This window comes from Bos indicus, chromosome 5, assembly GCF_029378745.1.
Source record: "Bos indicus isolate NIAB-ARS_2022 breed Sahiwal x Tharparkar chromosome 5, NIAB-ARS_B.indTharparkar_mat_pri_1.0, whole genome shotgun sequence".
NCBI classification, from domain to species: Eukaryota; Metazoa; Chordata; class Mammalia; order Artiodactyla; family Bovidae; genus Bos; species Bos indicus.
Genome location: NC_091764.1, coordinates 109,465,171 through 109,491,419, shown reverse-complemented (window position 1 = coordinate 109,491,419; position 26,249 = coordinate 109,465,171). Strand labels below are relative to the sequence as shown.

Genomic DNA, 26,249 nt, shown 5'->3' with positions numbered 1-26,249 from the left:
AAGTGAAATTCACAGATAATAATGCCTTCTTACAACCATAAATATAACTTACAACCATGAACATAATTGATATATGACCCCAACTATAATCAAGAGAAGACAGAAATTAAGTACATAATAAAAAGTATTCCAAAATGTAAATGCTTAAGCATGGACTCACTAGAAGACACAGCAGTCATCTGTTAACACAGAACCCAAAATAAAAACACAGACCAACACCGAGCTGAGGTGTAAGCAATTAACTATGATCAGTGATGAGTAAGATACGATATAGGATATTCCCAAACAGTGAAAAACTCTCATCAACGTTTCAAACAAAACACTATCATCTTTCCTTGGTTCTGAACAGTGGCACTACTAAAAATCTTGGTACCTGTTTAAACACTGCAAAAACTACCCTTGTTGACAGGTAAAACCGTAAGTTTGGATTTAAATCCCAGTTTTTCCTTTACCTGCATGAAAGACCTCAGGCTGGACGTGTGACGCCTAGCACCCCCACGCCCATCCTCTCTCCACCAGTGCTGCCTCTGACCTCTGGCACCAAAAGGCTTCCACAAATTCCCAGAACACTCTGGGGATGACACACCCCTGGGGATGGAACTGGGTCCGGTACTAGTCTCTTCAAGCCACTGTCCAACCAACTCTGTGTCCAACCCTCACCCGCAGCCCCATTCAATCTCCAGCTTGGGTCAGCAGCGCTCACCGAGGCAACTGGACAGCCTGGTGGCTGCCTTTCTAGTTCCAACCTGCTGCCTCTGTACTAAGAGGGAACTGAACTCTACTTTCCATTCAGTCAACAAATATTTTCTGCACACTATTAGCCATCCTGCTCTAAACACTATAAATCACAACATTCTCCTGCTCAAACTAGAATAGCTCATCACCTATGGCAATTTTTCAAACAGTGCTCTATTTTTATCTGTTTTATATACTGAGTTCCTGCATAAAATTTCCTTTTAACAAAGTGATTCACAGCTTTAAAAGTTTGAAAACCCCGACTTCAGAATAAAATCAAATAACCTTCCTATCTAACCATCACCTCAGCACTAACTGAGCCTGATCTCCTGTACCCCCATCAACCTTGCAGATGGCTCCACAGTGCCATCCCCTCTCTGGCACAGTCTCTTCCTCCCTTCCACATGGCCTGCCATCCTACTAAGTGACCCTCTCTCTGTACCTATGCACCTGTTAATTCTCTACCCAGCCTTCCAGGCTAAGGAAGCTGTGAAACCGTCCCAATTCCCCTACACCCATCCCCCAACAGGCTCAGCTATTTTTTTTGTAAAGCTAGTAGCTTCTGCTGTATTTTGCACACTTTCATTTCACAAATACTGTACTACAATAGTCTATTTGAACATCTACCTCTATAATATCTCCCCTTCTCTCTCCGATTTTGTGGGCAGTGACTAAGTCTTTTACTTTACTTTCTGGCACCTGTCAGTGTACAGAGCTCTCCTCCTCTCAAGGGTAAGCTGCCTGAGTGATATTAGTAGGTTTCTCTTCTTCTCAATCTAAAATATAAATTTCCCTACCTGTTGATGTAGGCAAAACCAATACAATATTGTAAAGTAATAAACACTCTCTGATAAAAAAAATAAAAATAAAAAAACAAAAACAATAAATTTCCCTACCCAAGTGATCAAAATAAATATCACTAACAGTAAACAGCTTCCTAGGTGGCACAGTGGTAAAGAAATCGCTTGCCAATGCAGGAGACACGAGAAATGTGGGTTTGATCCCTGGGTCAGGAAGATCCCCTGCAGAAGGAAATGACAACCCACTCCAGTACTCTTGCCTGGGAAATCCCATGGACAGAGGAGCCTAGCAGGCTACATTCCATGGGGTCGCGCAGAGTCGGACACGACTGAGCACGCAGGCACACACACAACTAATGTTTACATGAAAAGACGGTCATGGAAGGAACAGTCCTACTCACAGCTCGGGGGAAAGTTTGCAGTGATCCAAAACACATCTGCTTCACTGACTATGCGAAAGCCTTGTTGTGATATGGATCACAACAAACTGTGGAAAATTCTTAAAGAGATGGGAATACCGGACCACCTTACCTAATTCCTGAGAAACCTGTACGCAGGTCAAGAAGCAACAGTCAGAATCAAACATGGAACAATGGTTCAAACTTGGGAAAGGAGTATGTCAAGGCTATGTACTGTCACCCTGCTTATTTTTTGTTTTAAATATTTATTCATTTACTTTTATTTATTTTTAATTGAAGGTAATTGCATTACAGTATTGCATTGGTTCTACCGAACATTAACAGGAGTCAGCCGTAAGCACCCATGTCCCCCCACTTCCCTCCCCATCCCACCCCTCTAGGTTGTCATCGAGCAAAAATACGGAATGCTTCACAAATCTGCGTGTCATCCTTGCACAGGGGCCATGCTAATCTTCTGTATATTCTTCCAATTTTAGTATATGTACTGCCGAATCAACTATCACCCTGTTCGTTTGTCTTATATGCAGAGTACATCATAGGAAATGCCAGGCTGGATTCAAGGCTGCACAAGCTGGAGTCAAAATTGCCAGAAGAAATACCAACAACCTCAGATATGCAGATGACACCACCCTGATGGCAGAAAGTGAAGAGGAACTAAAAAGCCTCTTGATGAAGATGAAAGAAGAGAGTCCACAGCTGGCTTAAAACTCAGCGTTCAAAAATCGAAGATCATGGCATCTGGCCCCAGCACTCTGTGGCAAATAGAAGGGGAAAAGGAAGCAACAGTGACAGATTTTATTTTCTTGGGCTCCAAAATCATTGCGGATGGTGACTGCAGTCACTGAAATTAAAAGATGCTTGCTCCTTGGAAGGAAAGCTAGGAAGGAAAGCCGACAAATCTAGATGGCATATTAAAAAGCAGAAACATCACTTTGCCGACCAAGGCCTGTATAGTCAAAGCTACAGTTTTCCAGTAGTCATGTACGGACGTGAGACCTGAACCATAAAAAAAGCTTTCGAACTGTGATACTGAAGACGACTTGAGAGCCTCTTGGACTGCAAAAAGATCAAACCAATCAATCCTAAAAGAAGTCAACCCTGAATATTCAGTGGAAGGAATGATGCTGAAGTTGAAGCTCCAACACTTTGGTCACATGATGAGAAGAGCCAACTCACCTGAATCTAGCGAAGACTGAGGGCAGGAGGAGAAGAGGGTGACAGAGAATGAGATGACTGGATGGCATCACCAATTCAACGGACATGAGTTTGAGCAAACTCCAGGAGATACAGTGAAGGACAGAGAAGCCTGCACACTGCAGACAATGAGGTTGCAAAGAGTCCGACACAACTGATTTCAACAGTAACAACTTGAAATCACAGCAGCTTCTGACATGAAATAGTAAGTACCCACGGACACATATGAAACAATCTTGCTACAACTGTTTAACTTGAATCTAATCTTGAGTTAAGAGAAAAATTCAAAACATGTAACATTCTGTAAGACAACTGACTGACACTCATCAAAGGGTTATAAAAAGCAGAAAGTCAAGAGGACTACTCTAGATGAAAAGAAATTAAACAATATCCAGGTGCAATGCAAGAAACCTTGACCAAAACCAAACCAACAATGAAAGATATTTTTCTGATGGAGGCAGGGGGAGGAACTGAATATCAGATTAGATAATACTATAAATATGATAAAGTTATATTATGAAACTTTTTAATTTTCCTTATAAGTATTAATAGTATTGTGGCTGTAAAGGAGAATGTTATTTTTATATTGTTCTTAGGCAATGTATGCTGAAATATTTAAGAATGAAATATCATGATGTATGTACGATAAAAAGCCTTTGACTGTGTGGATCACAAAAACTGTGGAAAATTCTTAAAGGGATGGGAATACCAGACCACCTCACCTCCCTCCTGAGAAATCTGTACGCAGGTCAAGCAGCAGCAGTTAGAACCGGACATGGAATAATGGACTGGTTCCAAACTGAGAAAGAACGTCAAAGCTGTATACTGTCACCCTGTTTATTTTACTTCCATGCAGAGTACATCATGGGAATGCCAGACTGGAGGAATGAAGTACAAGCTGGAATCAAGATTTCCAGGAAAAATATCAATAACCTCAGATATGCAGATGACACCATCCTTACGGAGAAAGCAAGAGGAACTAAAAAAAAGCCTCTTTATGAAATTCAAAGAGAAGAGTGAAAACGTTGGCTTACAACTCAACATCCAAAAACTGAAGATCACAGCATCTGGTCCCATCACTTCATGGCAAATCAGATCAGATAAGATCAGATCAGTCGCTCAGTCATGTCCAACTCTTTGCGACCCCATGAATCACAGCGCACCAGGCCTCCCTGTCCATCACCAACTCCTGGAGTTCACTCAGACTCACGTCCATCGAGTCAGTGATGCCATCCAGCCATCTCATCCTCTGTCGTCCCCTTCTCCTCCTGCCTCCCAGCATCAGGGTCTTTTCCAATGAGTCAACTCTTCGAATGAGGTGGCCAAAGTACTGGAGTTTCAGCTTTAGCATCATTCCTTCCAAAGAAATCCCAGGGCTGATCTCCTTCAGAATGGACTGGTTGGATCTCCATGCAGTCCAAGGGACTCTCAAGAGTCTTCTCCAACGCCACAGTTCAAAAGCATCAATTCTTTGGCGCTCAGCTTTCTTCACAGTCCAACTCTCACATTCATACATGACCACAGGAAAAACCATAGCCTTGACTAGACGAACCTTTGTTGGCAAAGTAATGTCTCTGCTTTTCAATATGCTATCTAGGTTGGTCATAACTTTCCTTCCAAGGAGTAAGTGTCTTTTAATTTCATGGCTGCAGTCACCATCTGCAGTGATTCTGGAGCCCAGAAAAATAAAGTCTGACACTGTTTCCACTGTTTCCCCATCTATTTCCCATGAAGTGGTGGGACGGGATGCCATGATCTTCATTTTCTGAATGTTGAGCTTTAAGCCAACTTTTTCACTCTCCACTTTCACTTTCATCAAGAGGCTTTTGAGTTCCTCTTCACTTTCTGCCATAAGGGTGGTGTCATCTGCATATCTGAGGTTATTGATATTTCTCCCGGCAATCTTGATTCCAGCTTGTGTTTCTTCCAGTCCAGCGTTTCTCATGATGTACTCTGCATATAAGTTAAATAAACAGGGTGACAATATACAGCCTTGACGAACTCCTTTTCCTATTTGGAACCAGTCTGTTGTTCCATGTCCAGTTCTATCTGTTGCTTTCTGACCTGCATACAAATTTCTCAAGAGGCAGATCAGGTGGTCTGGTATTCCCATCTCTTGAAGAATTTTCCACAGTTTATTGTGATCCACACAGTCAAAGGCTTTGGCATAGTCAATAAAGCAGAAATAGATGTTTTTCTGGAACTCTATTGCTTTTTCTATGATCCAGCAGATGTTGGCGATTTGATCTCTGGTTCCTCTGCCTTTTCTAAAACCAGCTTGAACATCAGGAAGTTCACGGTTCACATATTGCTGAAGCCTGGCTTGGAGAATTTTGAGCACAGTGACAGACTTTATTTTCTTGAGCTCCAAAGTCACTGCAGATGGTGACTGCAGCCATAAAATTAAAAGATGCTTGCTCCTTGGAAGAGCTATGACCAACCTAGACTGTGTATTAAAAGCAGAGACATCATCTTGCCAACAAAGGTCCATCTACTCAAAGTTATGGTTTTTCCAGTAGTCATGTATGGATATGACAGTTGGACCATAAAGAAAGCTGAGCACCGAAGAATTGATGCTTTTGAACTGTGATGTTGGAAAAGATTCTTGAGAGTCCCTTGGACTGCAAGAAGACCCACCCAGTCCATCCTAAAGGTAATCAGTCCTGAATATTCATTGGAAGGACTGATGCTGAAGCTCCTGTACTTTGGCGACCTAATGCGAAGAACTGACTCACTGGTAAAGACCCTGATGCTGGGAAAGACTGAACGTGGGAGAAGGGGACAAGAGGATGAGATGGTTGGATGGCATCACCACCCCGATGGAAATTAATTTGAGAAAGCTCTGGGAGTTGGTGATGGACAGGGAATCCTGGCATGCTGCAGTCCGTGGGGTCACAGAGAGTCAGACACAACTGAGCCTGACCATGCATTTTATGCATTATTTAAAAAGTGCTTATTTATGTTTATACACAGTGTGTATGGGCTTCCCGGGAGGCTCAGCGGTAAAGTATCCTCCCCTGGAGGAGGAAATGGCAACCCACTCCATATTCTTGCCTGGGAAACCCCATGGACAAAGGAGCCTGGTGGGCTACAGTCCACGGGATTACAAAGAGTTGGACAGGACTTAGCAGGTGAACAGTTCTGTTCAGTTGCTCAGTCGTGTCCAACTCTTTGCGATCCTATGGACTGTAGCACGCCAGGCCTCCCTGTCCATCACTTCCAATGAGCAGTTGTACAACAACAATATTCACATCATCTGAAGCAGAACTATATTCTGAAGAACTATCCTCTTCTGAGAAACCAGTAGTATATATGCTGCTCAGACAATCAGAGAAAGTATCTGTATAGAATTCACCAAAAAATGTTTCTTCACTCAAAATTTTGTGACGTCATTTTTTGAAAATTTTACACCTATTATATACACAAGGTTGGAGCAAAAACCCAATGGAGCAAAATGTGAATGATAATAACAATACTGAATTGTATAATGAACCCGTGATCAATATGAAGCTCTAACAATGTTACACGATGATGTCAATTGTATCAAGTCTACAAACATGTCTCCAATCAACAACATTTTGGTAACAAAACATGTATTAATACATCTCCAGTTAATACAGTCATAATTGCATGCAGGTGTAAGAAATACTACAGAGAAACCCGAGCACTTTGCTCAGTGTCCTCCAACACCAACATTTTGCACAACTAGGATACTGCCACCAGCAAACTACATCCACTGATCTTATTCAGATTTCTCCAGTTTTACTTGTACTAATCTGCATGTGAGTTTGCATTCACAGCTTTTTATCCCATTAATCATTAAGTACTTGAGGAACCGAATGCAAAACAAACAAATTGTTTTTGTTTCTTAAATTATCGTGTACCAACTATCTCAATAATCTACTCTTTATTTTCATCATCAAATTCCGTCCTCCAGAGAAAGAGCTAACACACACAATGCTGATGCTTCTGTAGCACCACTGCAGCCAATTTTTCTTTAAGATTTATTTATTTTTTGGCTGTGCCGGGTCTCCCTTGCTGCATGCAGGCTTTCTCTAGTTGCGGAGAGTGGGAGCTATTCTCTAGCTGCAGTGCGCAGGCTTCTCTTTGCACTGGCATCTCCTGCTGCAGAGTACGTGCTCTAAGGCACCTGGGCTTGGGTAGCTAGGGCACACTGGCTCAGTAGTTGTGGCCTCAGGCTGCAGAGCACTGGCTCAGTAGTTGTGGCACAGGAGCTTACTTGCTTCCCGCCATGTGGGATCTTCCCGGACCAGGGACTTAACTGATGTCCCTTGCATTGTAAGGCGGATTCTTAACCACTGAAACACCAGGAAAGCCCGCTGCAGCCAACTTTTGAGGAAAATCCCCTTTCACAAACCCAGAATGAAGATATGTCTTTTTCAACATAAAATGATTTCTGTATTCTCCAGAATTAAGCTGAACTTTGCTTCTAAGGGTTAGCCCTCTGGACTGTCCCAGACAGTTCTATGCAAGTAGAAAAATACCACTTACTTCTCAGAGATCAAATGAAGAGCTATAAAAATACTTCTCATACACTATCAACAAAACATGCAAAAAGCAACTATAAAACCACAACTGTAAAACTTCTAGAAGAAAACACAAAAGAAATTCTTGGTGATCTTGGGTTAGGCTATGATTTTTTAAATACAATACCAAAAGCATGATCCAAAAAAAAAAAACCGTTAAGTTTGATTTCTCGAATTTTAATATTCTGCTATTCAAGAGACACTGTTGAGGAGTTCCCTGGTGGCCTTGTGGTTAGGATTCTTGGCTTTCACAGCTGTGGGAGGGATTCAATCCCTAGTTGTGGAACTGAGATCCTCCAAGCGGCATGGCAAAAAAAAAAAAAAAAAGACACTGTTAAGAGCATTAAAGACAAGCCCTAGAACAGAAGAAAATATTTTCTCAGTATGCACCTTATAAAGATCTTCTATTGTAAATACATGAGAAACTCTCAAAACTCAATATTAAGAAAACCCATTTTTTTAAATGAGCAAAAGATTTTTTTTTTAATGGGCAAGGATTTTAAAAGATAATTCTCCAAAGTATGTGGATGGCAAATAATACTCGGTACAATTAGTCATGAGGCAAATGTCAATTCAAAACACAACGAGACAGCAGTATACACCTATTAGGACAGTTTTCAAAACCACACTGACAAGAGCACACTAGACAGAGAGGAACTGAGGCTCACGCACAACTGGAGGGAATGCCGGAAACCACCACACCGCTTTCCAAAGGAACCGCACACTTTCCGGCACTCAACAATCCCGCTGCTCGGTATTCACAATGACACCTGTACATGAGCGCTTAGGCAACTTTATTCATGATCGCCCAAACTAGAACTAGCTCAAATGGTCTTCTGATGAATGGATAAACAAACCGGTGTGTCCCAACAAAGGAATATTTGGCAATAAACAGAACTAACTGCTGACACATGCCACAACAGGAATTAACCTCAAATGCACTCTGCCAAGTAAAGACATGGAACCCAAAGGGCTGCACACTGTACAGTTCCATTTATGTGACACAGATGAGTGACTGCTGAGGGCTAGAGGAAATGCTTAGTTACCAAGGCGCGTGATCAAAGTTCTCGGGGCTATTCTACACCTTGACTGTGACAGCGTTCCACAACCGTAAAAAGTCACAGAATGTACACGGGGCTGTTAACATGCATAAAGTATGCTGCTGCTGCTGCTGCTGCTGCTGCTGCTAAGTCGCTTCAGTCGTGTCCGACTCTGTGCGACCCCATAGACGGAAGCCCACTAGGCTCCCCTGTCCCTGGGATTCTCCAGGCAAGAACACTGGAGTGGGTTGCCATTTCCTTCTCCAATGCATGAAAGTGAAAAGTGAAAGTGAAGTCGCTCAGTCCGACTCTGAGCGACCCCATGGACTGCAGCCTACCGGGCTCCTCTGTCCATGGGATTTTCCAGACAAGAGTACTGGAGTGGGGTGCCATCGCCTTCTCCGGCATAAAGTATACATTAATTGAAATAATTTAAAAAGAAATTTGTTTGGAAAACAATTTGGCAGTTTCTTATAAAGTTAAGATGACCCAACAATTCCATGGCTGGCTATTTACTCAAAAGAATTGATAACAAATATCTACACCAAGACTTATAAGTGAATATGCAAAGTGGAAGTCATTCAGTCGTGTCTAACTCTTTGTGACCCCGTGGGCTCCTCTGTCCAGTGAGTTCTCCAGGCAAGAATGCTGGAGTGGGTTGCCATTTCCTTCTCCAGTAAGTGAATATACAAGCACTTATATTCATAACAAGAGAGACACACAACAATACGCCTCTCAAAATCATGCTGACCAAAGCCAGATATAAAGGAACATGGACTGTGAGACTATCTATGTGAAATTCTAGGGATGGCAAACTAATCTACAGTCACAGAAAGCAGATCAGTGACTGCCAAGGGACACAAGGAAAATTCGGTGGTGACAAAAATGTTCTATATTTTTGCGGGTGATTTTTGACTGCGGTATGCGGCTTGTGGGATCTTAGTTCCCTGAACAAGGATCAAACCTGTGCTCTCAGCAGTGGAAGCACAGAGTCCTAACCACTGGACCACAAGGAAACTCCCTCAAAATGTTCTACATCTTGATTGAAGTAAAGATACTCAAAAGGGTGCATGCATTGGTCAAAACTCAAACTACATACTTAAAAAAGATGCAAGTTTATTGTATTTATAGTCAACAAAACTGATTTTAAAACACAATGTTAATGAACACTTGACTCTTAGCATAACCCTATGGAATGAGCAAAAAACTCTCCAACAAAGAAGCTGAGGCTCAGAGAGTCTTGTCCACACCTTGAGCACTGCCTGGACTGGAGCCAGTATTATTCCAATGAAATCTTTTTTCCTTATTATTTCACCTCACATATTTACAGCTTGAAGTTTAAATCATTTGATCAACTTTTCCCTATTACTGGGATAAATGACTTGGCTTCAATCTGCTTAAAAACTATCCCCAAAACCAAACAAATATGTAATCCAGGATAGAGGTGAAGGACAACATCTATAAAAGTCACTGTGGGGACTCACTGTGGGGACAAGTGACAACATTCAGATATTGATATATTACAGGATTATTGTTAATTTCTTAAATGTGAATATGCTGATGCAGTCATGTGGGAGAGGGTCCCTATTCTTAGGAAGCGCATGGCAAAGTATTTCAGGAGAAAAGTATCACACTGCCAGCTTACTTTCTAATGGTTCATCAAAAAAGAAAACATAAAGTAGAATGTTAACAACTGGTGAATCTAAACTAAAGGTATGCAAGGCTCATCTCTATTTGTCTTTGACCTTCACTGTAGATTTGAAACATTTTTAAGTATAACGAAAAAAGACCTGAAGCTTTACAATTTTTTTATCATTTACAAATTATTTTACTTTGTGAATATTAGTATATCAATGTTCATCCACTTTAGATGAAATTTTCAAGAAAAAAAATTTATAAAATCAGATACTAGAAACAGTTTTGAATCAAACACTTTTAAATCTATGAGTGAAAACTATAAACGCCAGTCTTCCCCTGGCAGTTCAGTGGAGAGGAATCCGCCTGCCAATGCAGGGGGTACAGGTTCCATCCAGGTTCCATCCTTGGTCGGGGAAGATCCTAAATGCCTCAGCGCCTAAGCCCGTGCACCACAATTCCTAAGCCTGTGCTCTAGAGCTCACAAGTCGCCACTAAGGAGCCTGCATGTTGCAACTACCGAAGCCCGTGCGCCTAGAGCCTGTGCTGGCATTAAGAGGAGCCACTGCAGTGACAAGACCATGCGCTGCAATGAAGAGCAAAGCCACAAAGACCCAGAGAAGCTAAAACAAATAAAATTTAAATAAAATTATTTATTAAATTATGAATGCCAACTTTTAAGTGTGAAAAGAATAATACAATTTGAAAATAACAATTTGGCAACTATTATGTAATAACTGACTCAGGCAAAGCACTGTGCAAGGATTAAAATGGGTGAAATTTTGATGGTAAACAGGACATTTACATAGCATCTCCCAACCAGGTATGTCTCCAATTATAAGGGAAAGACAGTAAATTCACAGCGGAGAGAGCTGGCAGACACCACCTCAAACCAAGCATTGATGATAATAACCATCGCCATCGGACTAAGTGACATCACGTGACTCTTGATCTGCTGCCCTAAGGACACACCGCTCCTTCAGCACTCCTGCCAAAACACAGGACCTCAATTTCATCAAGAGAGTGCATACAACAAACCCATATTGAGGGACAGTCTTCTTTTCAAAAGGTCAAGGTTATGAAAGACAAAGACTGAAAAACTACTCTAGGCTAACAGAGCTGAAAGAGATCCAATGGCTAAATGCAACACATGATCCTACCTTAAAAACCCAAGCCACCAAAATAATTTCTAAAATAATACTTAATTTAAAATCATAAAAACCTATAAATTACACATTAATATCTAAAGATCTTATTCAGTATTAATTTCCTGATTCTGATAACTGTACTATGGCTATGTAAGAAAACGTCTGTATTTTAAAGCTGTTGAACTTTAGTCATAGCCAGACTAGTCTCCCAATGCATGGTTCCCTCTGTTCAGCCATACAACCTTGCCTCTGGTTTAGAGTTTATTGGGATTGGGATCTAAAACCACTTGTAAACTATGATATGGTGAAGTCAATTATCCTTAAAATTTATTGCCATTAGAGAGTATTTATGTATTTTATTAATGTGTTTGCTTCCTCCTAAGTAAAAGTCTCGAGAAGGCAATGGCACCCCACTCCAGTACTCTTGCCTGGAAAATCCCATGGATGGAGGAGCCTGGTAGGCTGCAGTCCATGGGGTCGCTAAGAGTCCGACACGACTGAGCGACTTCACTTTCACTTTTCACTTTCATGCATTGGAGAAGGAAATGGCAACCCACTCCAGTGTTCTTGCCTGGAGAATCCCAGGGATGGCGGAGCCTGGTGGACTGCCATCTACGGGGTCGCACAGAGTTGGACACGACTGAAGTGACTTAGCAGCAGTATAGTATATACGTTAGTCACTCAGTTGTGTTGACTCTTTGCAACCCCATGGGCTGTAGCCCGCTAGGCCCTTCTGTCCATGGGATTCTCCAGGCAAAAATACTGGAGTGGGTTGCTATCCCCTTCTCCAGGGGATCCTCCTGACCCAGGGATAGAACCAAGGTCTCCTGCATTGCAGGCAGATTGTTTACCATCTGAGCTAAAGGGAATTCCTTTTTAAGGCATAAAAACACTGAAACGTTTAGAAGTGAGGTGTATCGTGTCTGCAACTTACGCTCAGGGAACAGACAGGCGGTTCCTAGGCAGAGGTGGTGTGATGGGTAAACGGGCCAGCAGCACAAATCTCCTTTCATAAGGGGATGGGATGTACAACATGGTGACTGTGGTCAGCAATACTGTGTTGTACGACTGGTATGTGAACACTGCTGAGAGAACAGATCTTAAAAAGTTCTCTTTGCAAGAAAAAAATTTTGTAACTATAGGTGGTATTGAATGCTAGCTAGACTTGTTGCAGCGATCAGCCCTTAATATATACAAATATGGAATCATTATGCTGTTCACTTGAAACTAACATGTTATATGTCAACTGCATTTCAATTAAAAAAAAGTACAGATAAGTTGACACATGAGAAACACTAAGCAGTGCCTGGAGCACCCATAGTGGGCACCAAATTCATGTTAGTTTTTGTCATGAAATGTAAGATAAAAATTGACTATGAAATTCAAGATGAGACTTCAAACATAGACAGTAATAAGAGAAGTCTAATGAACAAAAACACTAGTCCTATCTTGGGTAGAAAAAAAATCTTTCTGTCCATGGCTGTTATGATAGTAAACAACTAAAAATAAAACCTCAATGCTCCATTGAGGATTGGTTAAATAAAATCAGACCATAAATGCTCCGAAGCTATTAAAGTCACAATGTATGCTATGAAAGGGCATTCTACATCGTGTATTATTGTTAACTGAATTAAACAGGAATCCGGAGAGTATGTAAAAGCATGAGCCCATGTTTATAAAATATTTAATACACGCACATACCCTTCTTTGGGGGGCAAGGAGTGCAGACTCCCCCAGATGCTTGGGGGTTCCTGCAGGATGGACAGCAGTGGCGGCGGTGGCAGGGGGAGGCTGAAGTCTTCCTATTAATCCCCTTAATTTCTGCTCCTCCAAATGCAAGAGTTTGGTTTGCATAGAGGATTCTTGTTGTGACCTAAATGCTTTTTCACACTAGCATGGTAACCCTTGTATTTCCTAAACTACAATCCCAAGAATGGGGATTGATCCAGTGCATCTTTTCAGGCAAGATGTCAGGTTACCAGCCAGGATATAGACTTAATATAGACACAGGAGGAGAGAAAGGGGGCAAAGGGCAGGTAGAACAGTCAGATTAACTTCCAAAAATTTTTGTACAGCCAGGAAGGAGATAAGACAAACAAATAAGTGAAGGAAATACTCCTTTCTGTGCAGCTGTTACTCCCCCAGGCATGGGGAACTGTGATTAGAAAGAACATATCACACTGCTGGGCTTCCCTCATAGCTCACCTGGTTAAGAATCCACCTGCGATGCAGGAGAACCCAGTTCGATTCCTGGGTCAGATAGATCTGCTGGAGAAGGGATAAGCTACCCACTTCAGTATTCTGGACTGGAGAATTCCATGGACTGTATAGTCCACAGGGTCGCAAAGAGTAAGGCACAACTGAACGACTTTCACATCGCACTGATAGCTATCCTGTTTGTACATAAACTCTCGTTACAGAAGGATCAGAGTCCCATTTAAGTAGTAGTCTTCAGTTCAGTCGTTCAGTCGTCTCCGACTCTTTGCGACCCTGTGGACTGCAGCACGCCAGGCCTCTCTGTCCATCACCAACTCCAGGAGTTTACTCAAACTCATGTCCATTGAGTCAGTGATGCCATCCACCCATCTCATCCTCTGTCGTCCCCTTCTCCTCCCGCCTTCAATCTTTCCCAGCATCAGGGTCTTTTCCAATGAGTCAGCTCTTCGCATCAGGTGGCAAAGTATTGGATAGAGTTTCAGCTTCAGCATCAGCTACACTATCAGTAGTAGTCTTACAGATCATTAAATACTAACAGACAGAATCTAAGAACTGGAGAATTTCAAACAATCAATAGATAAACAAATCTAAAATTCTAATGATAAAAAGGGTGCATTTCTGGGCCCAGATTTTCATTTTCATTTTCCTAAACAGGAAGCTAAAACAAGGAGCAACTGGCAATGCTAGGGGTGGGGTCACTACCACCCCACCTTCCGACAATCAGAAGGGGAAGAAGAGTGAAGAGGACTGCCAGCACAAAACAGGGAGGAAAATTTGGAAACTGACTCTTTTAAAAAGCCGGGGAAGGGTTGTCCCACAATGCACCTCTTCAGTAAGGCACTAAAATGTTAACACGGGAGGAATTGAGGATTCTTCTTATATTGCATATTATTCATGAAAATTTTTTTAAACATTCATTCTTTTCCACCATTCTCTTAAGCCTCCTAGAGAGCTCTCTTCCTCTCTTATTCCAGGAAAATGCAGTTTTAGCCGCTCCCTCAGCCTCTCTCCAATAGCCTTCTCTAATGCCATCTCTTGCTTTTGCTGTTGTTGTTCACTGGCTGCTAAGTCGCGTCCAACTCTGCAACCCCATGGGCTGCAGCATGCCAGGCTCCTTCCTCTGTTCTGCACGATCTCTGAGAGTTTGCTCAAATTCATACCCATTGAGACGGTGATGCTATCTCTAGCCTCTTCAAATCACCAACCCAATGGCTGTTTTCAACTGAAATTGTAATTTTCTTGTACTTCCCTGAAATGCTCAGCAATGCAGACCCTAGAACTGTGCAAGCATCCTGTAACCATGCACAGGCAGCTGCCTGGGCACCTAAGGACATCGTCACTGGGCAGCACACCTGCCACGATCCTCCAGACCCCAGGTTCTAGGACAAACCACCCTGCTTTTTAGTGCAGCGTCCCATCACTTGCAGCCCCCAACATCCTTACCCCATACCACCTTCCTGATGCACCCAACACTACCATCTAGTTCCACTCAAAGCCAGCGACAAAGGCCTCTTCCTGTCACCCCTACCTGCAGCATTTTACACCCACTCCACTCCTAGAGTTAAGCCTAGATATCAAAACACGTAGTACTCAGGACATTCTTTGTCTAAACTTTAAGATCATTCTTGTCTCAAACTTCAGTGCCTGAATAAAAAAGATCCACACAAGCGGGTCTGGCATTCCAGGCCTGCTGCAGCATCCTGCCTCCATCTTTCAGCAGCTCTCCACAGAAGAGAACTCTCATCTCCTTGCGCTGACTTCCTCACTGTGACCCCCTCCTAGCCCTGCCTTCTCCAGGAAGCACTTCACTCAGGACCCCAGAGGCCTTTGAACTCCTAAAGCCATGGCTGCCACCCAGCCAGCCACCCTTTCCTCCCCCACAACTACTCCAATTCCCCAGGGCAGCAGCAGAACCGCACCCAGTCCCTTAGCTCTGCAATCATTCTGGGGCAGTTAGTATTAATAAAAGTGACAACAGAGAAAGGAGACTGCCTGGGATTTCAGATTCCACTTTTCTTTGTAATTTCACTACTACTTTAGATTTCTGTAACATGCAACTCTAAAGTACAGTTATATATAATTAAGAGAGGTGCTCCATCAAAAGTGTTGAAAATCTAGCTATATGGACCCAGGCATTCTCAACACTGTTAGAACATTCCCCTCCCAATCCCCAATTTCCAGTAAGGAAAGCTGGGGTGCCTGCTTCAACAGCACAGTGGAAAATAGGAGAGAATAGGTCTTTCAGAAACAATGTGTGGGATACTAACCCAAATCAATACCAGCCTAAGAGTGAGAAAAAATTAAATCCCTTAATCATGACACAAGTTTCTCTTAGTCACCTTTCCCCTATCTAAGTGTCCCCTAGACAAAGAACTGATTATAAAAACTGTCTCTCACACCTAGAAGACTCTGCAAACACAACCTTTCAGGGAAATAAAAGAGACACAATGGGGGTGGGGGAGAAAAGATTTGCTAGATTTGCTAATTTAACACATTTTCTGTCAAGCAAATCAACTGTCCTCAGTGTATTGTTGTTGAAACAATGACCACTCAGGGAGTGGTGTTCATCAAAAGCAACTGGCCTAGAGAAAAACACTCTCCCCTCCACCAGACTGCTCAAAGCACTCTCAGCTGTAAGAACTTACCCCATTCTTAGCAATTATTAATGGGAGGTGACTTGAAGGTTCAACATTAAAAAGATAATAAACAGTTTAGAATAACCGTGGCCCCATCAGTGCCTGTTAGCACTTACTTGCGGGTCACGGGGGAGCACAGAAGGGTGCAGAGTCTGTGATGACATTCAGTCCCAGGGCCACTCGCCACCCAAAGAAAGCCCAAGCGGGTGTTGTTGACGTTCGGTCTCCAAGTCATGTCCGACTCTTCGCGACCCAATGGGCTGTATGCAGCACGCCAGACTCCTCTGTCCTTCACCATCTCCCAGAGTTTGCTTAAATTTAAGAGGCTGGGCGGGGCCAAAGCTGAAATGACTGTGACAGTGAGACGCACAGGACAGGACACGTGTCCAGTGCCCATCTTCCAGGCCACACAAGGTCAGGGTTCCAAACGCTGCCTTCCGAACGTTTCTACATAAACTGCATGCGCTGGGTGTGTGGATGATCCACATCAGAGTCGCGGCCGGAAGGGCCTGACTCCACACCCGGAGGCCCGCAGTGCGTGACGGCTCAGACCGCCACCACGCAACCTTTCCTGCCACTAAAATGATGCCCAGTGTGAATCCACTACGCCCGCGGTGCCGCCAGAGCCAAGGCCGCACAGAAGGCCCAGGTTCTGCCTAAATTACACACCTCGTACTGCCTGAGGAGCTCAGTCCCCACACAGGGGCGCACACACTCACTGTCCACATGCACATGCGGGCGCGCCACACGCACGCTCACCACCCCTGGCTTCAGTCCCGCAAGAGGGCTGAGAGAGGGCCGCCTTCAGGTATGCACGGCGTCGGGGCTCCCTCTCCACAGCCCCCCAACATGGCACAGGTGGCATCGCGGCTCCCTCTGGACAGCCCCCCAACCTGTTCTCTTCCCCTAAATGATTTTGGGTGGGGCAGGTGTGTAAGGGTGTGTGTATGTGTGTAGGGGTGTGTTTGTGTATCAGTCACTCAGTCGTGTCCGACTCTTTGCAACCCCGTGGACCGAATCTTGCCAGGCTCCCCTGTCCATGGAATTCTCCAGGCCAGAATACTGGAGTGGGTAGCCGTTCCCTTCTCCACGGGGGATCTTCCCAACCCAGGGATCGAACCCAGGTCTCCTACATTGCAGGTGGATTCTTTATCAACTGAGCTACCAGGGAAGCCCTAAGAAAAGAATTAAAGGATCTGTTTCCCAGATAGAAACAGAATAGAAAGGGAAAGACTAGAGATCTCGTCAAGAAAATTAGATACCAAGGGAACATTCCATGCAAAGATGGGCTCGATAAAGGATAGAAATGGTATGGACCTAACAGAAGCAGAAGATATTAAGAGGTGGCAAGAATATACAGAAAAACTATACAAAAAAGATCTTCATGACCCAGATAATCACGATAATGTGATCACTCACCTAGAGCCTGACATCCTGGAATGTGAAGTCAAGTGGGCCTTAGGAAGCATCAATATGAACAAAGCTAGTGGAGGTGATGGAATTCCAGTTGAGCTATTTCAAATCCTAAAAGATGATGCTGTCAAAGCACTGCACTCAATATGCCAGCAAATTTGGAAAACTCACCAGTGGCCACAGGACTGGAAAAGGTCAGTTTTCTTTCCAATCCCAAAGAAAGGCAATGTCAAAGATTGCTCAAACTACCACACAATTACCCTCATCTCAAAAGCTAGCAAAGTAATGCTCAAAATATTCCATGCCAGGCTTCAACAGTACATGAACCATGAACTTCAGATGTTCAAGTTGGATTTAGAAAAGGCAGAGGAACCAGAGATCAAACTGCCAACATCCCTTGGATCACTGAGAAAGCAAGAGACTTCCAGAGAAACATCTACTTCTGCTTTATTGACTATGCCAAAACCTTTGACTGTGTGGACCACAGCAAACTGGAAAATTCTTAAAGAGATGGGAATACCAGACCACCTGACCTACCTCCTGAGAAATCTGTATGCAGGTCAACAAGCAACAGTTAGAACTGGACATGGAACAACAGACTGGTTCCAAATTGGGAAAAGAGTACATCAAGGCTGTATATTGTCAGCCTGCTTATTTTACTTATATGCAGAGTACATCATGCAAAATGCCAGGATGAATGAAGCACAAGCTGGAATCAAGATCGCCGGGAGAAATATCAAGAACCTCAGATACGCAGATGATACCACCCTTATGGCAGAAAGTGAAGAACTAAAGAGCCTCTTGATGAAAATGAAAGAGAGTAAAAATGTTGGCTTAAAGCTCAACATTCAGAAAACTAAGATCATGGCATCTGGTCCCATCACTTCATGGTAAACAGATGGAGAAACAATCTAAACAGTGAGAGACTATTTTGGGGGGCTAAATCCAAAATCACTGCAGATGGTGACTGAAGCCATGAAATTAAAAGATGCTTGCTCCTAGGAAGAAAAGTTATGACCAACCTAGACAACAAATTAAAAAGCAGAGATATTACTTTGCCAACAAAGGTCCATCTAATCAAAGCTTTGGTTTTTCCAGTAGTCATGTATGGATGTGAGAGCTGGACTATAAAGAAAGCTGAGTGCCGAAGAATGGATGCTTTTGAACTGCAGTGTTGGAGAAGACTCTTGAGAGTCCCTGGGACTGCATGAAGATCCAACCAGTCAATCCTAAAGGAAATCAGTCCTGAATATTCATTGGAAGGACTGATGCTGAAGCTGAAACTCCAATACTTTGGCCACCTGATGCAAAGAACTGACTCACTGGAAAAGACCCTGATGCTGGGAATGATTGAAGGCGAAAGGAGAAGGGGACGACAGAGGATGAGATGGTTGGATGCCTTCACCAACTTGATGGACATGAGTTTGACTAAACTCCGGGAGTTGGTGATGGACAGGGAGGCCTGGTGTACTGTAGTCTATGAGGTAGCAGAGAGTCAGACACGACTGAGCGACTGAACTGTTTTCCCGGGCTGATGACAGCAAAGTCGGCATAAATAAATCCCTTCAACCCTACACAATAAAACATTACATCCAGAACATGACTCCCTATGGGGAGGAGTCCCCCCACCTCAGGGCCCAGTGTTCTTCAGGGACAGGAGGCATCACCGCGACACACGCAGCAGTGATCAGCACTGAATACCCTGATGCAACAAGGCTGGGAGAATCCTGAGCTCAGTACCACCACCTGAAGACTCCTGTCTAAATCAAAGAAAGAGAATTCCAGAGTTTTCCAGAATAAACAAGTTTGTTTTCCAGAATAAACAAGTTTGTTTTCCAGAATAAACAAGTATTTGTTACAGGCTCCTGTAGAGAAAACAATATAAAAGCATTCAAGGAACAGAGTCCTGTGAAACAGGAAAATACAGGGAAGGGGGGCACAGCTGCCTGGAAAGCTTCGCCATCAGCCCCAGACCAAAACCTTTACCCGCCTCCATTCAAAGTTCTACGTGTTGAACGATATTCAATTTAAGTGAATAAATAGAAGTGCAGGGGAAAGAACACAATTTAAGACCTTCATCTTCCCGAGTTTCTCATAACCCCAAAATACAAAATATTAGTTTGAAAGGACCTCGAAGACAGTGAAAATATCAATATCAACAGCTTCACTGTTGAAGCTACCGTCAACGTAATGTATTTGCAAACAGGATTTCCACAGAAAGACAAACTCATATAATCTATGAAGACATGAAGTGTGGATTTGCTGCTTTAGTTTGGTACAAAATTAATTTCTAAGATAGGGACCCCAACACAGCATATAAAAAAAGAAAGTGAAAGTGTTAGTCACTCAGTGGACTCTTTTTGGCTACCCCATGGACTGTAACCTGCCAGGCCCCTCTGTCCATAGGATTTTCCAGGCAAGAATACTGGAGTGGGTTGTCATTCCCTTCTCCAAGGGATCTTCCCAACCCAGGAATCCAGTCCTCCAGCTTTGCAGGCAGATTCTTTACTGTCTGAGCCACCTGGCCCTAACCAATGAGCTCAGGAAAACTTTTTGGATCAGCTACTTGTGCCTTGCATGCTGAGAAACATCTCAGGGGAATCACGGCACTTTGGCCAGAGGAACATCCTAGAAATCACCTAGTCCACAACTGTCTTTTTATAGATAGGGCATCTGAAACCAAATGATCTGCCTAAAATCGCAGCACCAGGTAATGACAGAGGTGGGTCCACAGTCCAGGTTTCTGGCTCTCTGCATGATTCCTTTGACAAGTACCTTCAATCCCATCAACTATATCTAAGGCCATCTAGTTAGAAACTGTGCCTTCTGTCCCCCTGGACTCTGTCCACACCCACTTTTTATCTAAACCACCGTGTGCACTGGCAGTTTCCCAGCAATGCCAGAGCTCCTCATTCTTACCCCCAACCCAACACACCACAAAAAGCCAGCCCCTTAAAAAAAACAAACTGGAATTCAGCCCTCAGCCTCTCCTGATCAAAGGGCAGACGGTCGGTTGTACCGAATGCTGCCATGTTGCCAAGTCGTATTTTGGGCTTCCTCACTGTGTTCCAGAAAATTAAGCAAGACCGAACTGAACTTCCGTGGTAAAGCAAGCCACATGCTAACATGAGTTGTCCTTCAGAGATGAGAGGTTACTGCCCTTTCCACAACTGGAGAATCTCTACCCTTTTGAAGCTTCTCGAACAGGCAAATGAAAACGAAGACAACGACTTCCCCTTTAAGACACTGGTATAAGCAGAATGGGATCCAGGGTTCACCTTGGGGGAGTTACACTCTGAGGGAGCAGTCCCCCCTTTCAGGTTTCAAAACCTACCCTCTGTTATTCACATCCTGTTCTTGGGCTTTCCTCCTCAGAGGAGGAGCATATCCTGAGTCTTCAGGAGACACTGATCATCTGGTATTTTCCGTTCAATAGATCACTGTAACTACTAATTTTTGCACCATGCAGCATGTGGGTTCCCTGACCAGGTAACCCTGACACCCTGCAGTGAAGCGCAGTCTTAACCACTGGACCACTAGGGAAGTCCCACAAACTACTAGTTTTTAAATAATTTTAAGTCCCCTATTTCCTTCAGTCCTGCTCAAATGCCATCTTCTCAGTGAGGCCACCCACACCTTTGCAATCCCATGCACTGCAGCCTACCAGACTCCTCTGCCCATGGGATTTCCCAGGCAAGGAGACTGGAGCAGGCAGCCATTCCCTTCGCCAGAGGATCTTCCCAACCTTTTCAGGGGATCAAACTCAAGTCTCCTGCACTGCAGGTAGATTCTTCACTGTCTGAGCCACCAAAGAAACCCCTCCCACGTCTAATCACCCTATTTTAAATTGTAACCCCCCCCCCAACTTGGCCCTCTCTGTGCCAGTTTATTATTATCTGTCTCCTTCCACTAAAGGAGGAGTGTTTGTGTTATGTTCACATCTGTATCTCCAAGCACTTAATATACTGCATCTAGCACATAGTGGATGCTCAATAAGTATTTGCTGAAAGAACCAAATGAAATCATGAACTTGTCCCTCTGTATTCAGCAGAATACAGATCCTTTAAGATCTGTATTTTAAGATCCTTTAAAAGGATCTTTTGTACCCCCTCATTATTAAGAGCCGAAGAACTCTAGATCTGCACTGTGAAATCTTGGCCATTACTTCTAGGTCCAGCCTTTCATTTTTATACATAATGAAAACTAAAGTAGAAGCTGTGTGATATAGCAGCACCAGCAAAGAATTTGGTATCAAAGAACCTGAGATCCAGGTGAGAGTCTATGCAAGAAACTTAGCCTGTCTCAACTTCCAATTTCCTCATCTGCAAAACTGCTAATTCCCAGTAATGATTAATGATGACGATGGACAAAATGAGAAAACATTTGGAAAATGTACAAAGTGCTATACAAGTGTCCTTCACCATTAGGCTATTTGACCTGCCGAAGGTCACAGAGGCAGCAGTAGCAAAACAAGCATAAGAATTCAAGTTTTCTAACTCCTGATCCAGGGGATCTCATGTCATGAAACTAGCCTCTGGTTCCCCTATTCAAGGCCAACTTAAATCTTTCATCTAGTTCAAGGCCTTTTAACCTTTGTTTGGTTGGGGTCGCTTTCAAAATTTGAAGAAAGTGACAGCAGAGTACATACATGTACACCAACACAAAACCCCCTCTAACCCATCCTTGGGCCCCAGGCCCAGAGAACTAAGACTGCTGTACCAATAAGTTTCTCTAGGCAAGTTTTTTATCACCTATTTTCATAATTATGAATAATATTTATGAATAAACATAATAATGCTTAATAATTCATACCTAAGGATTCATTCTCAAAGCAGGAAGCTCGGGGTAAAAAAGTACATGGGACTATTAAAAATCAGATTATTTTCATCATGTTGCTGCTGTATGAACCAGATAATTCTACATGACCATTTTCAAATAATCACATAGAGGCCCCATAGTTTCTTCTCTGGAGAAAATATACCCAAAATGTTTATAATGGAATTTCTCCCTGCAACCCTATACCCATCACAATTAACTCCAGACAAGATTACCGAAGATGGTCTATCCTCCCTTAACTGCAATCTAGTTAAGTATGATGCTATTCACTGTAAAGAGCACTTGTTAGGGGAAAAAAGAAAATCAGTACTAAATCTTCAGGAAGGTCAATTCACTATTCTTCATTCTCTAATCAGGACAAAACATAACCAGCCTAATCCACTGGAATGTTAAACAATCATAGAAAACTTGATATAAATGAAGTGGTTCCAAATTTGATAATCCTGAGGCAAAGGAGGTGTGCCATGAGCTTCTTTGGTAATCCATCCAGTTAAGCAGCTAGTAACAGATGTTTCATAATACCAACCACTGAATTCAGTATCATTAATCTACAGTTATCCAGCTACACACAGCTCAGTCTCCTCATCTGGAAAATTAAAACGGGCCACAAATACGCTGTGAACATGTTTGGGAATTTCTAAGTAACAGTTTTTATCCCTGAGTGGTGGGATTATGGGTGATTTAATTCTCTTACCTATATTTTGCTATAATTTTCAAGTTTTATATTGTGATTATGCACTGCTTTTTAAAACCACAAATTTTGAACTTAAAATATGTCTACATATTTGCAGATTTTTGATCTGATGACTGCAGAACCCCTATCTGGGGGGCAGCAACACAGATGTCCCTAAACACAACCCAAAAAACAAGAATCCAGTATACTGACTCTTCTAATTAAATCCTGTACATTCAAGGCTAATTAACAGAGGGAAAAGGTTTTCTTACATGCAAAAATAAAAATATCCATGCTTTGGGGACCAGTTAAATGGGAGGTCTTGACCTCTTACAGAATTGCAGCATGAATGCTCCCAGCCTGTGAGCTATCTAAGAGATTGCCTTGTTTTAGATAAATAGAAGCCAAGTCCTTGAAGATTCTGCTTCCTAAATTTTCTGTAAATCCATGGGTTCAGTTTGGTTGTCAAGAGTAAGATGAGTACTTTCCCACAGCTGAAAACTAGTTTCCTAAAAAAGCTGATATCCAACTTCTACCACTTGGTATTATTCATTTCTATCTTTTAAAGTTACAGTAAATTAAGATTATAGTGTCTTTCCAGCCATCCTAACAGGTACAATTCAGTATTAATACTGTTTTTTGTTTGTCTGTTTTTAAGAAGATTCTTCCAGTGCATCATAAACTGTAATCAAGTGATCCTTCTTCAGTTCAGAACAGTAAATTATTAGATTAAAAAAAAAAATCACCTAACCAAAATAAATTTATTTCTTAGAGAATCAAAACTAATCATGTTCCCAGTAAGTTCTGCACTCTCCGAATCAAATTTGCTAGAAACCTAAAAATTACTTTGAAAATTTTAATTTCTGGTAATTAGTGAAAACTTTAACCTGTATTCAAATTCATCAAAACACTTCATGTGAAAAAGATTACAGAAGAATTGCAGGAGTAAGTCACTAATAGTCATCGACTGAACATCTCCAAATTATAGAGAGATGGATGATCACAATATGTACAAGCTGAATTCCAAATATTCATTCGTATATACTTCAAATAGCATACATTTTAACTACAACCACCAAAAAAGTGTCACTTGCAAGAAATACTGGGATCCGAAGCGAAAAAACTCATCTCAAGTGGCCCTGATTATTCACCTGTAGCAACGATTTTTCACTTCTGTTATACATACAAATTGGACCTCTCAGATCAGGTTACATTTCCTTTTGGAATTAAAGCAGCTAATACTTAGAAACCACAGATTTATTTCTTAGAACATAGGCGTTATTTATACGTTACCCTAGATTTCTGTAACAATTTAGGACAAAATTAGTTACCTCTTTTTTTTTTTTCCAATCAACCAAATGGGAATATTTGGATTTTTGAAAGATGAAGTTTTCTCCACAGTGTTTTTAGACGGGGTTCGTAAACTCTAACCTGTAATTCAGCACCGCCTCAGTTTTATCACATTTCAGGGAGAAAATGGGGCAGGGGCAAGTTTAGCGGCACCACGACGGCATTGTCACCACAACACCTCCCACCACAGCCACCATTTTGAGCAGCAGAATTAAAGTGCTGAGGATTTTGACCAACTAAAAGGAAACACGGGGTCTTCGGGACAGTTGTGGAGCAAGTCCTGACGCTCAGCATTCCCCAATCTGCCGTTTCTCCCCCTCAGTCCGCGGGAACCGCCGTCCCACTCTCATTTTTAGAAAAAGCCGTGCTCGTCCGAGTCACGTCCCAACTTTGAAAACGGCGTGCGGCGCCGGGCCCCCGCACCCGAGGCCGCCGCATTGTCGTCGTCGCTGCCGCCGCCGCCCGCCCGCCGGCCCGCACCCTCCCGGCTGCCGCCGGGCGCGCCTCCCGCGGGCGGCGGACCCATGGCCCCCGCTCGCCGGCCCGGCCGCGCCGGTCTCGCACCTTTGTCCGGGGCCGCGGCACCGACCGGCCGCGCGCTCGGCCCCAGGCGGCCGGGGGAGGGGTCGGGGCGCCGGCCGGGGGCGCCCGCCCGCCAGCCCGCCGGGCCCCACAAAGCCCGCCGCCCGCTATCCTGACCGCCCGGCCCCGCGCTGCGCCCGCCGGGACGCCGCCCGGAGTAACGGCCCAACTTTCCCCACCGCCCGGGTCCCCTCAGCCCGGACCCCGACCCCCGCCCGCCCACCCGGGCCGGCCGGGAGCGCTCCTCGCGCTCAGCCCCCCACTCAGTCCCTCAGAGTCAGCCGCTCGGAGGTCCCCGCGCGCCGCCGCCCCGACCCCCTACCCGGGTCCCGACCCCCCACCCCGGCCCGGCCCGGCCCGCGCACCTCGATCTCGAAGTCCGGCAGGCGGAACGCCGTGCGGAAGAGCGAGCAGAAGTGCGCGATGGCCGGCACTTCCCACCACGAGCGCAGCTCGCCCAGCCCGGCCGCGCCGCCCTCCTCGGGGCGCATCTCCGGCCGCGCCGCCGCCTCCGCGCCCGCCGCCCGCCCGCTCCCGGAGCCACTCCGGCCGAGCTACCGCGGCGGCTGCCCCGGGCCCATCGCGCCGCGGCCCGGCCGCCCAGCCCGCACAATGTCGCCGCGGCTCGCGGGGAACAGATGGGCCGGGGGCGGGCGGGGGCGGGGCCTCGGCACAACAACAACCCCGCCCCCGCCCCCGCCCGCCGCCCGCGGGCCGCGCTTGGGCGGGGGAGGGGCGCCCGAGGGCCGGGGGGAGGGGCTGCGGCCGAGCACCGCCCCCCAGCCCCACCGGGCCCCGCCCCTACGTGGCCGGGGGTCGCGCCCCTCGGAGGCCGGCGGTCTGCGCCTCGCTGGGCTGCGCCCACGTGGGTCCCGGGCGGCGGACCCCACACCCGGACAGAGCCCGCGGCCTCCTGCCCCTCCCGGGCCGGGGGAGACCTCCCCCTCGCCGTCCGCGGTGCGCGGGGTGCTGCGTGGGGGTGGGGGTGGTTCCCCCTGGCCCGGGGGGCGCCAGCACTCCAGTC

The 26,249-nt window shown here is 44.5% G+C and overlaps 1 protein-coding gene and 1 non-coding gene across 3 annotated transcripts in view; both read right to left on the bottom strand.

Moving 5' to 3' along the window:
* Positions 1 to 25,824, bottom strand: part of CECR2 (CECR2 histone acetyl-lysine reader) — a 118,247-nt gene extending 92,423 nt beyond the window's left edge. For both annotated transcript variants that reach the window (XR_011566814.1, XM_070790359.1), the window contains exon 1: positions 25,591 to 25,824. Coding sequence is in view for 1 of the 2 variants with exons in the window: in XM_070790359.1 (XP_070646460.1) it covers positions 25,591 to 25,716 (126 nt within the window). In the remaining variant the exon portion in view is untranslated. The remainder of the gene's footprint in view (positions 1 to 25,590) is intronic.
* On the bottom strand, positions 2,348 to 2,451 carry LOC139183405 (U6 spliceosomal RNA). Its single transcript, XR_011566993.1, has one exon. It is a non-coding gene; the product is annotated as a U6 spliceosomal RNA (small nuclear RNA).
* Positions 25,825 to 26,249: the final 425 nt, after the last annotated feature.